Source organism: Molossus molossus, unplaced genomic scaffold, assembly GCF_014108415.1.
Source record: "Molossus molossus isolate mMolMol1 unplaced genomic scaffold, mMolMol1.p scaffold_m16_p_20, whole genome shotgun sequence".
NCBI classification, from domain to species: Eukaryota; Metazoa; Chordata; class Mammalia; order Chiroptera; family Molossidae; genus Molossus; species Molossus molossus.
The window spans coordinates 31347141-31361047 of NW_023425356.1; the positions used below are offsets into that span (position 1 = coordinate 31347141).

Sequence of the window (13907 nt, forward strand, 5' to 3'; positions counted from 1 at the left end):
ATGGAGACTTAGTGTGCCCTGTGTCCAAGGAAGAGAGACAGTGATGGGAAGGCCACAAGGAGGCGTTGCCATGTCCAGTGGTCGAGGAGGTGGTGATGAGGGTTATGCAGAGAAGGAGGTGGCTATTATGATTGGGGGATTGGTTACACTGAGGCAATTAGAAAGTTCAGCAAATGTGAATATTTTGAGGATAATGGAAGCCAGGTTTTACACTGTCACAGAAGTGACTTACAGACATAGAAAGGGGAAGGTTACAAAGAACACTGAAATGTTGGATTGTAATTGGAAATCAATATGAATTTATGGTTTTTAAATTTATATATAGAGATATATAAAAATAGCAATAGATGCTTATGTGCATGTGTACATATGCGCACACATTTATTTTCCATCTTTGTTCGCCGAGAGGACTGAGTAGCAATGGCTCCCAGTAGCAATGAGCTCATTGAAGTCCTAGATCTTGTATTTTTTTAAATATGTTTTTATTGATTCTAGGGAGACAGGAAGAGAGAAGAAGAGAGAGAGAAAAACATCTATGTGAGAGAGAAACATTGATCATTTGCCTCCTGTATGCACCCAGATGGACCAGGGACTGAACCTGCAACCTGGGCATGTGCCTTGGCCAGGAATCAAGCCTGCAGTCTTTCGGTGCACGGGCTGATGCTCAACCCACCAAGCCACACCAGCCAGGACTAGATCTTGCTTTTTAAACACCATCCTGCAGTAAAAGGAACCAAAGCTCCTGGGGCAGAAAAAGATGGGTCTGAAACATCTTTTTGTGCCGGAAATTCAGGAAATGCTCAAAGAATGATGAGGGCATGTCCAAAGGACACAATATCCATATTGAAAAGATTCCCACTGGCCAAATCTGGGACAATTTGAGCATTAAAATAAATAATATCAACAGATACAGCCCATTCAATGAAAAAGAATCGATGAGTCCATACTAATATGTTTGCAAGAAAGAACAAATGAAACAAAGACCAAATGAACAAATAAATAAGTAAAATGGGGGAGAAGGAAAGGTCTTCCTTACAGTAGACTATCAACTAATAAATGCAGGGGGAATAATAGAAATATGAAGTCTCAATGGGCCATCATTATAATGGAAGTTGATTCAGGCTGTCATCTACAGAAGCTAGGGTAAATGGATGAGGTTTGAATAGAAACACTGTGTTGGTGTCATTTCAAAAAATTTCCCCACAAAATTCTACTCAATTACAAATGGGAAAACCATGATTTTATTGAGACAGCTGACAGACACCAACTTTTCCATGTGATTAAGGTTAATGTTACCAGCAGTGGAACAGGATGGCATTGCTACCTAGTGTGATGCACTAAGAAGGGCACAGCATTACTTCTGAGGGTTTCCTGCCGAGAGGACATGGCCTCCATGAACAGTCAAAGAGAAAAATCATACTACAGGATAAAAGTCATGTACTCTTTAAAATAGTCAAGGGTGGACTTCCGGTCAAGATGGCGGCATAGGTAAACGTGGTATCACATCCTCCCACAACCACATCAAAGTTACAACTAAACTACAGAACAATCATCATTCAAAACTGCCTGAAAATAGGCTGAATGGAAGCCCTACAACTACGGAATTAAAGCAGCAGCCACATCGAGACTGGTAGGAGGGCGGAGGGGACAGGCTGGTCCCACACCCACGTGTGGCGGATAAGAATCAGGAGGACACCTCGGCTGGGAAGGTCCTCCCTGAGGATTGAGGAGTCCCCGTCCCACACCAGGTGCCCCTCTCAGGGTTCCAGTGCCAGGAAGAGAATCCCCATCACTTCTGGCTGGAAAACCAGCAGGAACTGAGGCTCAGGGAGGCTGAAGTGGCTGGAGCCCCAGGCAGCTCCCTAAAGGGCCCGCGCATGGACTTATCGGACTCTCTCCCTCTAAGCTTGGAGGGAAGGCAGCTCGAGGGGCACCAGAGACACACAGGGAAGAACTGAGCTGTTTGGCACTGGAGCGAGGGCTGGAGAGGGGGCTTTCTCCAGGACAGACGTGCTGTCAGAGGCCTTTGATCCTTTGGTGAGCCCTTCCCTGGGGCTGCAGACAGAAGCCATATCTGGGACTCCGGCAACCTGGCTCACACTGGTAGCCCCGCCCTGGTGATCCCTGAGGCCCCGCCCCACCCAACTTTCAGGCCCACCTAAGCCAATGCCACTTGCTTAACCGTAGGATTGGCCTGTCTGGGATCCTGCTTCAGGTTTTCCTAAATTCTTTCAAACAAGCAGCATCTGGTCTCAGCCCCATACCGCTCTTTAAGTAATACACAGAAACAAACACAGGGAGGCAGCCAAAATGAGGAGACAAAGAAACAGGTCCCAAATGGAAGAACAGAACAAAACCCCAAGAAAACAACTAAGTGAAATGGAGATAAGCAACCTAACAGATGCTGAGTTCAAAATACTGCTTATACGGATACTCAATGAACTTAGTGAGAACCTCAGTGAACTTAGTGAGGGCCTCAAGAGCATAAAAAAGGGCCAGTCAGAAATGATGGATGCACAGTCAGAAATGAAGGAGGCATTAACTGAAATAAAGAATAATTTACACAGATTCAATAGTAGAGAAGATAAAGCCAAGAAGCAAACCATCGATTTGGAATATAAGGAAGCAATCAGAACAGCAAACACCCAATCAGAACAGCAAAAAGAAAAAAGAATCCAAAAAAATGAGGATAGTGTAAGGAGCCTCTGGGACAACTTCAAGCGTGCCAACATTCGCATCTTGGGGGTGCCAGAAGGAGAAGAGCGAGAACAAGAAATTGAAAACCTGTTTGAAACAATAATGGCAGAAAACTTTCCTAACTTGGTGAAGGAAACAGACATACAAGTCCAGGAAGCACAGAGAGTCCCAAATAAGATGAACTTCAAGAGGCCCACACCAAGACACATCATCAAAATGCAAAAGGTTCAAGACAAAGAGAGAATCTTAAAAGCAGCAAGAGAAAGGCAGCTAGTTACCTACAAGGGAGTTCCCATAAGGCTGTCAGCTGATTTCTCAAAATAAACTTTGCAGGCCAGAAGGGAGTGGCAAGAAATATTCAGAGTGATGAAAAGCAAGAACCTACAACCAAGATTACTCTATCCTGCAAAGCTGTCACTTAGAATCGATGGCCATATGAAGAGTTTCCCAGACAAGAAAAAGTTAAAGGAGTTCATCACCACCAAACTGTTATATGAAATGTTGAAGGGTCTTTTTGAAGAAAAAGATAAAATATATGAATAAACAAAATGGCAATGAATACATATCTATCAACAATGGAATCTACAAACAAAATGAACAGGCAGAACAGAAACATTCTCATAGATACAGAGAACATTTTGTTGGTTGCCAGATGGGAGTGGGGTTGGGGGAATGGGTGAAAAAGGTGAAGGGATTAAGAGGTACAAATTCATTGCTAGACTGACAAACCTCAAAGGGAAAGGGGTTGGGGGGTGGGGGAAAATAAACCAAAGAACTTATATGCATAACCAATGGACACAGACAGTAGTGTGGGAAAAAGCGGGAGGGGGGCGGGAGTGGGGAGGAGGGGGTCAATGGGGGAAAAATGAGGAACACCTGTAATACATTCTACATTCAACAATAAAGATTTTTTTAAAATCAATAAATGCAACCCCCCCCCAAATAATAATAATTTAAAAATAAATAAAATAGTAAAGGGCATGAATGGCAGGGTGAGATTGAGGCACTGTTGTTTGAGATTGAAGGAGACTGAAGAGTCCTGACAACCAAAGGCAACAGGTATTCCTGGACTAGCTGTGAACCAGAAAGCAAAGACACTATTGGGATAGTTGGTGATATTTGAATGGGATCTGAATATTGGATGTCAGCATTAAATCAGTGTGGATTTCCTTGGAGTGTTATTCCATGGACTTGTAGGGAAGTGTCCTTTGGGGGTAGGCAGAATACATGCCAGAGAACTGAGGGACTTCATGTCTGCAGTTTGCTCTCAAATCATTCAGAAAGACACAGTAAACACACACACACACACACACAGAGCAAATGTCGTAAAAGGTACCAATTAAATTATCTGGGTAGAAATAATATGGGAATTCTTTGTATTATTTCTTGCAACTTTTTCTAAGTGTGAAATTATTTTTTTAAATGTTTAAAGAGGCAGGGGAGTGAAGGATTTAAGTATCAGATTAAGAAAGAGGATTCCCATATACTGAGAGGGCACATATGACTTTTTTTTAAAGCTTGGTCTGCTTCATTAAACATACAGCACTTCCAGAGAACAACCTTTCATTGCACCTGTGTAATTATATAAGTATTATCTGTAGGTACTCTGATGAATCACATTCTGTAGCACTTAAGAGTTCAGTACTAAAAATTCAGGTTCTATTATATTATTTTTCATTTAAGCATGTTGCTTTGTATTATAGGTAATTAAATATGCCTTTTATAGAATAGTAATATTAATGATAGTAATAGTTCTTATTTGTACTTAGCTCTTACTGTGTGCCATCACTACTCTGTTTTACATACTTAAACTTAATCCTCACAACACTTTATGAAGCTGAGACTGTTATTACCTTTATTTATAGACGAGGAGCTAAGAGACAGAGAGGTCAAGTGTCTTGTCTAGGTCAGTGGCAGAGCTGGGATTTGAACCCAAGCAATCTGGCTCTAGAGTCCATATTTCTGCCACACATATTCTGTGTTTCCAGAGCTCATTTTTAAGTTTCTTCAGGACAGGGACAAGAAGGTCTAGCACAATGCCCTGTGTTTGATAAATAGTTGCTAACTCGCAGGCTCAGTGAAACCCAGGGGTGAAGCTCTGTTGCAACCCTTCCTTGGGTGGTCATCAATTCACTATGACCTAAGCATGGTCTCTCAAGAGAATACATGAAATAAAATTTTTAAAAAAAGAGAGAGAATACATGAAGGTATGCCCAAGAGACAAAAGATGGTACAGAAGAGGAAATCAGAAAAAGAAAAATCAGCGAAATCAATGTAGGACAAAAGTTCCTTTCAGTTCATCCAGAAGCTTGCCCCCTATATGCGTGCCTTTGAATTAAATGGAGAGGGTTCCAAGACATAGGATTACCACCCATATGTACAACCTAGAGCAAAAGCTGTTGGACAGAGGGTGGGTACAGGGGCTATGGAAAAAGCAGATTCCTAAGGCCAAACCTACAGAACACATTTTGAGGAAATCCTTGGAGAATATGTAGGCTAGGTAACCAGAAGAGGAGAGAGTATTACAGGCTGGGAGAACAGAATGAACATTGATTCTGGCAAGAAAGAGCATGTCGTGTCTGGGGAAGAGGAAGGAGACACCCAGAGGGGGCCGGGGTGCTCAGGAGGCCAGCCACCCTCTGGATGTTGGATGCAGCAGCCTTCTGTGGACAGTATGCCCGTGCAAGGGCTCAGCCTTTGGAACCACTCCCAGACCCAGATGAACAGATGCCCTGGTTTGCCAGGACGGTCCTGCTTTACCCCTGTTATTTCAGCACTCTTTCTAGTGAGTGTCCCCTTTCATTTTTAAAAGCATCCTGTTTGTAATGATAAATTACATGGTCATCCTATCACACCCCACTTTATGCAGCCTGACACTGTAGATCATTCTGCCTCCCTGCCATCCTTGAACCCTGTCTCTCCTCTTACGAGGCTTTCTAGAGCCTGGCTTGAGCACATTGGCTTCACTCCCTGCTCCATCAGTGGAAGCTTAAGCTGTGTCTCGAGTCTATTTGATGAGAAAACCCCCAGTTAAAAAATTAATGACCTGGTTTTCTAAGTGGTCCTAATCACCAAATCAAGTGGGTTGCCTATGTAATTTAATAAAATATACCTATAGCCCTGGCCAGTGTGGGTAAGTTGGTTGGGCATCATACTGTGCATCAAAAGTTTGCCAGTTCCATTCCTGGTCAGGGCACGTGCCCAGGTTGCAGGCTTGATCCCCCACAGGGAACATGCAGGAGGCAGCCAATTGATGTTTCTCTCTCACATCGATGTTTCTCTCTCTCTCTCTCTCCCTTCCTCCCCTCTCTCTAAAAGTAAATTTAAAAAATCTTTCAAAAATAAAAAATAAGCACATGTGTACAGTGTTAAAAAGTGTCCAGAAATGGACATAATCCAAATCTCAAGGTGGTTTGTATTCCACTAGAAACCTACTAACATGTGTTCGTTGCTGTTTCAAAGAAACGTGAATACTACCTTTCCAGGTACTTAGAGGACTGTTAGGCATGGACCACTGCTCTTAAGTAATTAAAGTCTATGGTGCTAGACAAGTGTCTCAATAAACACACTTTCAACTACCTTTTATGTGGAAATTTAAATGCTTATTTACATTTACTTTCGGATTTGAAATTGAACAGATGTCTTGAGGCTCTTCGGAGAATCAAAATGGCTTATATAATTCTTCAGATCAAAACATTTTGTGCCGTCACAAACTTTCCATTTAATTATATTGCCAATTCAAAATATTGACATGGTTTTATTTCAGGTTTACGCAAAGCCAAGCCTGAAGGGCATTGGCCCCACCTGATGCACTTCAAATACTCAGGTTGCTTTTTCTCCTGTAAATGTCTCTGCAGGAACTATACAAAAGGGTTTTCTGCAGAAACAAGGTGCCATTTGAAAGATTTTAAAAATCATTTTAGAAAATTTGGTATCAGAATCACTTCATCAAGTTTGAATTATGCTCAGGTGGAAAGCTCAAGTAACAACTTACTGCAAGAATGTTTACCTAGGATTTCTTTCATTTATTTACACTCAACAAGGATTTTAAATACTAGACCATATTTGCAAACTAACTTATGTGTCACTAGAGCTGTTTGGCAGACTTGATAAAGTGATCTTTAGGCCCCTACTATGTACAAAACCCTTTGACCGCTACTGAACGAGATAAAATGTAACTTTAAAGGGATGCAGAGGAGTGGCTTTTGAGACACTGCTCAGTGATCCCAGAATTTTAACAGGAAGAAACATGGGATGGGGTAGAAGAATAAAAAGAAATCTAGGCATAAAGAACAGTTGAGGCAAAGCTACATGGGCAGAGGTGTGAGAGGTGGAGAAACTAAGTATGCATAGGGTCGGATGGTGAGGGAGATTCATTTATAGGAGCTACTGGTGTCTCTTCATGGTGTATAGTAAATTTGTGTCTTGTTTTGAAAGTTTCCAGGCAAATGAATGACATGATTAAATCTCTGCTTGACCTGGAATAGGTAAAGGCTGGAGGCAGAGACCAGTTAGGAGGGTACTGCCATCGTTCAAAAAAAAGTAATATGGGTGCAAACTAGGAGAGCAGCAATGGGAAGAGAAAGGAGGGATAGATTTTTGAAAATTATCATTCAAATCCAAAGAACTTGGCAACTGTTTATATGTGAGGAGCTACGGGGAGTGGGCATCCCAAGGTAACAATGTGATTTTTGAGTCCAGAGAGTGGGAAGGTGCTGGAACCATCAAGATAAACAGAGGCCAGAAATGCAGGTGGTCCTGGAGGGAGATGCTGGGGATAACCACAGGAGAAATACATCTATATAACCTATTTAATGTTCATAATTATGAATAACCATTTACTGCCCTGGCCGGTGTGGCTCAGTTGGTTGGAGCGTCATGCCGTGCACCAAGGGTCACAGGTTGGAGTCCCGGTCAGGGCAGATGCCCTGGTTGCAGGTTCGATCCTCTGTCAAGGCACAGAAGGGAGGCAACCCATTGACGTTTCTCTCTCTCTCTCCGTATCTTCTTTCCTTTCTCTCTAAAATCAATCAAAACATGTCATTGGCGAGGATTAAAATAAGTAAATAATCATTTGTTGGAAACCTGCATTTAAATAAACGAGCTTCTTCTTTTTAAAAATAATATGTTTTTATTGCTGTTTTAGAGAGAGAGGAAGGGAGAGAGAGAGAGAAACAACGATGTCAGGAGGGAGGGGAGGAGCTTCTTGGGAAAGGAAGGCCTGTGGCTCAGGAGAGAGGTCCAATGTGGAGGGTTATATGCGGGGTCACGACACAGACGTGGCAAGTGGCTGAGATGACCAAGGGAAATGACGCAGAGCAGGAGGAGAAGGGGGCTGAAGACAGAGATCTCAGGCACAACGTGCATTCTGAGCCCCAAAGGCAGAGTCGGGATGGACACAGTCAGGGGGCAGAGCCCAGAACCTACAGAGAGCAGAGTTGCCAAAATCTAAGGAGGCAGGTGTCTCTAAATAAAGAGGGACCAAGCAAGTCACTAGCATCGATACCTTGGCGTTTACTTATGAACGAGTGATGTGCTGTGCTCCGTGCTAACAGCTGCACCCGCCTTCCCCGTCACACTCACCTCCGAGGGAGGTTCTGCTAGTTAAACTGTGACAGGGGGTTCAGGTCTGTTGACTTCCCCAGAGTCACACAATTGGCAAGTAGAAGGGCGGGGACTCCAAACCAGCTGGGCCTCACCCCAAAACCTGTTGGTCTCACACATTTGGCCAAGTGCTCCAATAGGGTGGTGAGCGTAAAAGCCAGAACTCAGTGTCTGGGACAGAGAAGGGGACAGGAACCCACATTCATTCCGTGCTCCCTGCGGGTCTAGAACGGTGCTCACTGCTGTGTGTGAGTGTTGGCCACAGCTGGTGAAAGGGGGGCGAGGGCATGACAGCTGGAGAGGAACACAGGGTGGCTGCTATTTCAGGCAGGGGCTGTTACTCTGTGTCCTGTGCTAGAGTGTGGTGGTTGTTTCACAGAACAGAAAACTGCATTAAAGCGAACGAGCTGCTTCTTTTTTTAAAAAATATGTTTTAATTGCTTTTTTAGAGAAAGAGGAAGGGAGATAGAAACATCGATGTCAGAGAGAAACGTCAACCGGCTGCCTCCTGCACACCCCCTACTGGGGATCAAGCCCACAACCCTGGCATGTGCCCTGACCGGGAATCGAACCGCGACCTCTCAGTCCACAGGATGACACTCAGTCCCCTGAGCCACACCAGTCGGGCAGAGTTTCTTTAAACTAGAATTTGGATAATGGAATGTAGTGACTTGCTATTTCCTTACTTCATACATATGAAAAGTGCTATTTCTTATATTTAATACGTGTAAAAGTATTCATGCGTTAGAATTGTACATACGTTTTTGGGTTCCTTCTTTTTTTCTGATGAGAGTATGATATTTCCTTTCAAAACAATAATGGCATTAAGCTCTGGATGATGGGAAACAAAAGGAAAATAGGCCATGAGAACATACAAGCCAGCCATGAAAATAAGCACCAAGCATCAGGGTGCATCCTATTAATCACAGGGCAGAAGATTTTGGGGAGGAGAAGACAATTCACTTTGCCCTTCTGAGGGAAGAGCATTTCGGCAGTGGCCTTTGTAAAACACACCTAGGCCTTCCCCTGGGAACATGGGGAGGGCTCCTAACAGGGAAGCGGTCATGTCTGTGTGCCTCCGAGAGCCATCCGTGCTGAGCCGGGGCTGGCTGCTCATCCGAGCAGCTGTTGGCAGTCTCCTCACTGCCCCTTCAAGCCAGCTGTAAGCTTTTCGTCTCTCTGAATGTCAAGATAGGGCAGGAGAATTTCTTCTTCTGTATCCAAAGAGACACCCAGGAGAGGGAAGGCCAGACCTGTGCTAAAAGCCTTTAAAATCAGGGGAACCGAAGGGCAGAAAGTGTTGCTGTTGATCAGCCTTCGCCTTCAGGCTGTGAAGGCATTTTGATAAACTCAAACTCGGAGCAATCGTGTGCCCTTGAATATCAGTGAGCTTTTAATGAGGGGGATTTTAAATGAGCTCCTCAAGTCAAAAATATTTAGGAAGGTTGAAAAAAGGGTAGATCACGAAAGCTATGTCCACCCAGTGCCAAAACAATGAGTAAAAATGAGAAAAATCGAATCCATCCATTGTTTGCATGGCCTAATGCCCAGCCTCAGGTGTGGAACTGCCCCGCCCCCCAAACCCTCCCACAACAACCCCACCCCAGGACTAAGTATCTCTGTGAAATGTTCAAGGCTGGTCCAGCTGGTGTGGCTCAGTGGTTGAGCATCAACCCATGCACCCATGCACCAAGAGATCGCCGGTTCGATTCCTGGTCAGGACACATGCCCAAGTTGTGGGCCCGATCCTGTGGGGGGCATGCAGGAGGCAGCCAACTGATGTTCTCTCCCATCAGTGTTTCTCTCTCTCTCCTCCTCTCCATTCCTCTCTCTCTCAAATCGATTAAGGAAAAAAAAAATGTTCAAGGCTGAACCTCTACAGGACCCCATTAGTTCCATGTCAACCCTTCCATTCTAATGGCACCAAGGTCTACGACACTTGTCCAATGAGCAAACCCAAATGTCCAATTCAGACCTGACCTGGAGAAGCAGATTGCCTACTTATACCCCCACTGGCCAGTGACGTCACAGAGCTGCATTACAAGGGTAGGACTGAACCAGAACCCCTGGCTTGATTGCCCATGGTTGGTTAGCAGCAGGTGGACAGTGTAAAGGACCAGTTTTCTTCTAGCCCCAGCATAAGTGCTCCTTGGCGGGGGCTATGCGGAGGGCTGTGTGCTGGAAACCAGGGCGGCTTAGACTGAGACCAGCATAGCTCGACTTCGCAGCTCTGACCTGCAGCCTCAGCAGTCATGAGCAGTGAGTGCACAAGCCATCCCCTCTGGAATCTTCGAGCCTGGCCCTGCACTTCATCAGAGGGCTGCTCTAGTCCCTTCAGCTCCTTTCCAGGGCAGGAAACGAGGCAGCCCCAGGTCTGGGACAGGACTGTGAGCACATCCCACCTCCAGAAAGGGCCTGGGGTGGCCGCTGGCCCTGAGGCACCCCCATGCTCACTGTCCTGCTCAGGGACAGTGGGATCCATCCCCACACCGTGCTGCCCTCTCTAAATGAGGCTAACCATTCCGGACTCTTGGGGAAAGCTCTCAGCACCTTTGCTCCCTTTAATATCATTGCAGGGGACTTTTCAGAGGGCCCCAGGCACTTATATGGTCTGTTGAACTATTAATTTGAACATATGAAATTGCCTTGTTTTGTTTTTGTATTTTTTGTAAATCAAACATGGTAAAAAATGTAATGTGTTTATCCTCACAATAGAAATTATAAGAAAATTATAGGGTATCTGGTGGAAAGAGCACAATGATGAGAACCAGATCTGTGTTCAAATCTTGGTTCTATATCACTTTCATTCAACAAACAAACTGAATTCCTGCTATGAGCCAGACCCTATCCTGGCTGCTGAATTCCTGCTATGGGCCAGACCCTGTCCTGGCTGCTGGACACTTAGACAGATGGGCCTTGCTCTTCATGGCACATTCTAGTGGACGCTTATCTTCTGGGGCCACTTCCTAGCTCTGTGGTGTTGGGCCTATCACTTGGCCTCTCTGAACTTCAGCTAAGTGCTGTGAGGGTTAAATGAGATCATGCAAGTTAGGCTAGAAATGCATTGGTGGTTTTTAATAAATGGTGCTTCCTATTATTTCACTGTAGCTCATAGAGAACTCATAAGTATTGAAAGAGCCGTGGAATGTATTGTGGGACTCTTTAAGTCTATCCTCTAAGAGCCTGAACTAGCTACCCCTGCAGGAGAACAGTGCACCTGGGCAGGAGCCACTGCAAGGGAAGCTCTTGGATCCCAGAGACCACCACTCCCCACCCCTGGGACCTGGAAGAGACCAGCTGTGGTCAGCTCCCATTAAGTCAGTAGGGCAGTAGGCCGAGGGAGGTACAGTCTGGTTCATCTTTCTTAATGGATGTGAAATCATTTAATCCAAAAATAATTGTCAAATTTATTGATTGAGGCAAAGCAGAGGCTGAGACCTCAAGGGAGACCTGGGAATTATCTGTAGGTACTTCTGGCTTTAGAAATCAGCCCTGGCCGATTTGGCTCAGCGGTTAGAGGGTCGGCCTGTGGTCCAGAGAGACCCGGGTTTGGTTCCCGCTAAGGGCACGTACCTTGGTTGCAGTTTGTCCCTGACCCAACCAGGGCCGTGTGGGTGGCAACCACTCCATGTGTCCCTTTCATGTCAATGTTTATCTCTCTCTCTCTCCCCCTCCCACTCTATCTGAACAAAAAGTGGAAAAATGTCCTCTGGTGAGGATAGGAAAAAAAAAGAAATCGAACAGATTTGCCACCCAACTGAGTCACTGGCGTGAATGTAGAGATGGAGTTAAGCATTCCTTTTGCAGCCAGGGGCCTTTTGCAGCAAGAAAGCCCATGTGGCTATTCCCTTCATGCTATTTAAAGCTGCATAGCCCTGGCCGGTTTGGCTCAGCAGTTGGAGCGTTGGCCTGCGGTCCCGAGAGACCCGGGTTCGGTTCCCGTTAAGGGCATGTACCTCGGTTGCAGTTTGTCCCCAGTCCTGGTTGGGTTGTGCGGGTGGCAACTACTCGATGTGTCCCTTTCATGTCGATGTTTCTCTCTCTCTCTCTCTCTCTCTCTCCCACTCTATCTGAGCAAAATATCAAAAAAAAAATAAAATAAAATAAAGCTGCATACGTCATGCTGGACAAGGTGTTAATAAGTGCAAAGTTGCTATCAAGCAGTACAGCCTCTGATGGTACCTTTACTGTCATCATTGTCCTGAGCTTCGTCCTGCTTTCTGGGTCCATTCATCACAGGTGATGCACAGGGAGATGAGACCAACAATTGTATTAATTTGTTTTCATACAGTTTTCTGGTGGAAGCTGAGGAAGAAGGTGGAGAATAAATTAAGTTCTGTCTGTGTATGGGGTCTTAATGGGCTCAGGGTATTTCACAACTCAGATCCTTATTCTTTTGCTTACATTATTAATTGTGCTTTTTACAATGAAGTGGACACCAGAGCCACTCAACTCACTCTGTCCCTTCCACAGACACACAAGGTGAGGCCTCTGTGAGTCAGCCACGGAATCAGGCATCGGGTACCTCTGAGAACAAGCCTGACAAAGTAGTAAGTCTATCTATGGGGAATATGGACAATAACTACATACGTAGTTATCACAGTGAACATATTAGAGGTGAAAAAGAACCCAGGGTGATATAACCAAGAGTAACTGGTTTTTCACTGTGGGGTTAAAAAAATTTTTTTTTCTGCCTGGCCCCATACTTACTAATCTGTAAGAAGGATCTGAGTATATTGATCACCTTTGCCCTTCTTTACGGTTTTTCTGATTTTTAAAAAATTTTCCTATTTCTATTTCTGATGATTCTCATTGCATATATTTCTTTTTTTTAATAAGTATATTTAGAACATTTTATTTATTTATTTTTTTAAACAGTTTTTTTTTTTTTTTTTTTATCCTCACCTGGGGACATTTTTCTATTTTTTATTCAGACAGAGCAGGAGAGAGAGAGAAAGAGAGAGAGAGAGAGGAAGAGAGAGAGAGGAAGAGAGAGAGAGAGAGAAACATCGATGGGAAAGGGACACATCGAGTGGTTGCCACCCGCATGACCCAACCAGGGCCGGGGACAAACTGCAACCGAAGTACGTGCCCTTAGCGGGAACCGAACCGGGTCTCTCTGGACCACAGGCCAACGCTCTAACCGCTGAGCAAACTGGCCAGGGCACATATTTTTCTTTCACTATAAATTATTTTAAATCTTTGGGGGTAGTTTATAAGTGATAAGTGACTAGTCTCTACCATGTGCTACATACATACATAGTATTGGGCCAGGTGAAAATCCAAGCTTATCAAGTTCCCTTTGTAATTCATAGTCACTCAGACATTTCACGTCCACCATGATGATAGAAGTTTGGTCTCTTTTCTGATATAAAATCTCTGAAATAGTAAAACGTTAAATTCACTAAGACAGCCTTATAAAGAAGAACTAAAACGTCACCCGTTCACTGAAGTGTGTACAGACTGAGCTGCCAGTCTTGGAGGTGCAAAGGCAATAAAGCCAAAAAACACCACCCTCACCCTGGCCGGTGTGGCTCAGTGGTTGGAATGTTGGCCAGCGCACCAAAGGATCTCAGGTTCAATTCCCAGTCAAAGACAGGTGCCTG

General features: G+C 44.5%; 1 protein-coding gene across 1 annotated transcript in view; it reads right to left on the reverse strand.

The window, feature by feature from the left end:
• LEMD1 (LEM domain containing 1) overlaps nt 1–13642 on the reverse strand; it is a 39323-nt gene extending 25681 nt beyond the window's left edge. Inside the window, exons 1-3 of the mRNA XM_036273306.1 lie at nt 13561–13642; nt 12484–12606; nt 9062–9132 (exon numbers count right to left, since the gene is read on the reverse strand). Coding sequence (XP_036129199.1) covers nt 9062–9132; nt 12484–12606; nt 13561–13642 — 276 coding nt within the window. The remainder of the gene's footprint in view (nt 1–9061; nt 9133–12483; nt 12607–13560) is intronic.
• Between the last annotated feature and the right edge of the window lie 265 nt (nt 13643–13907).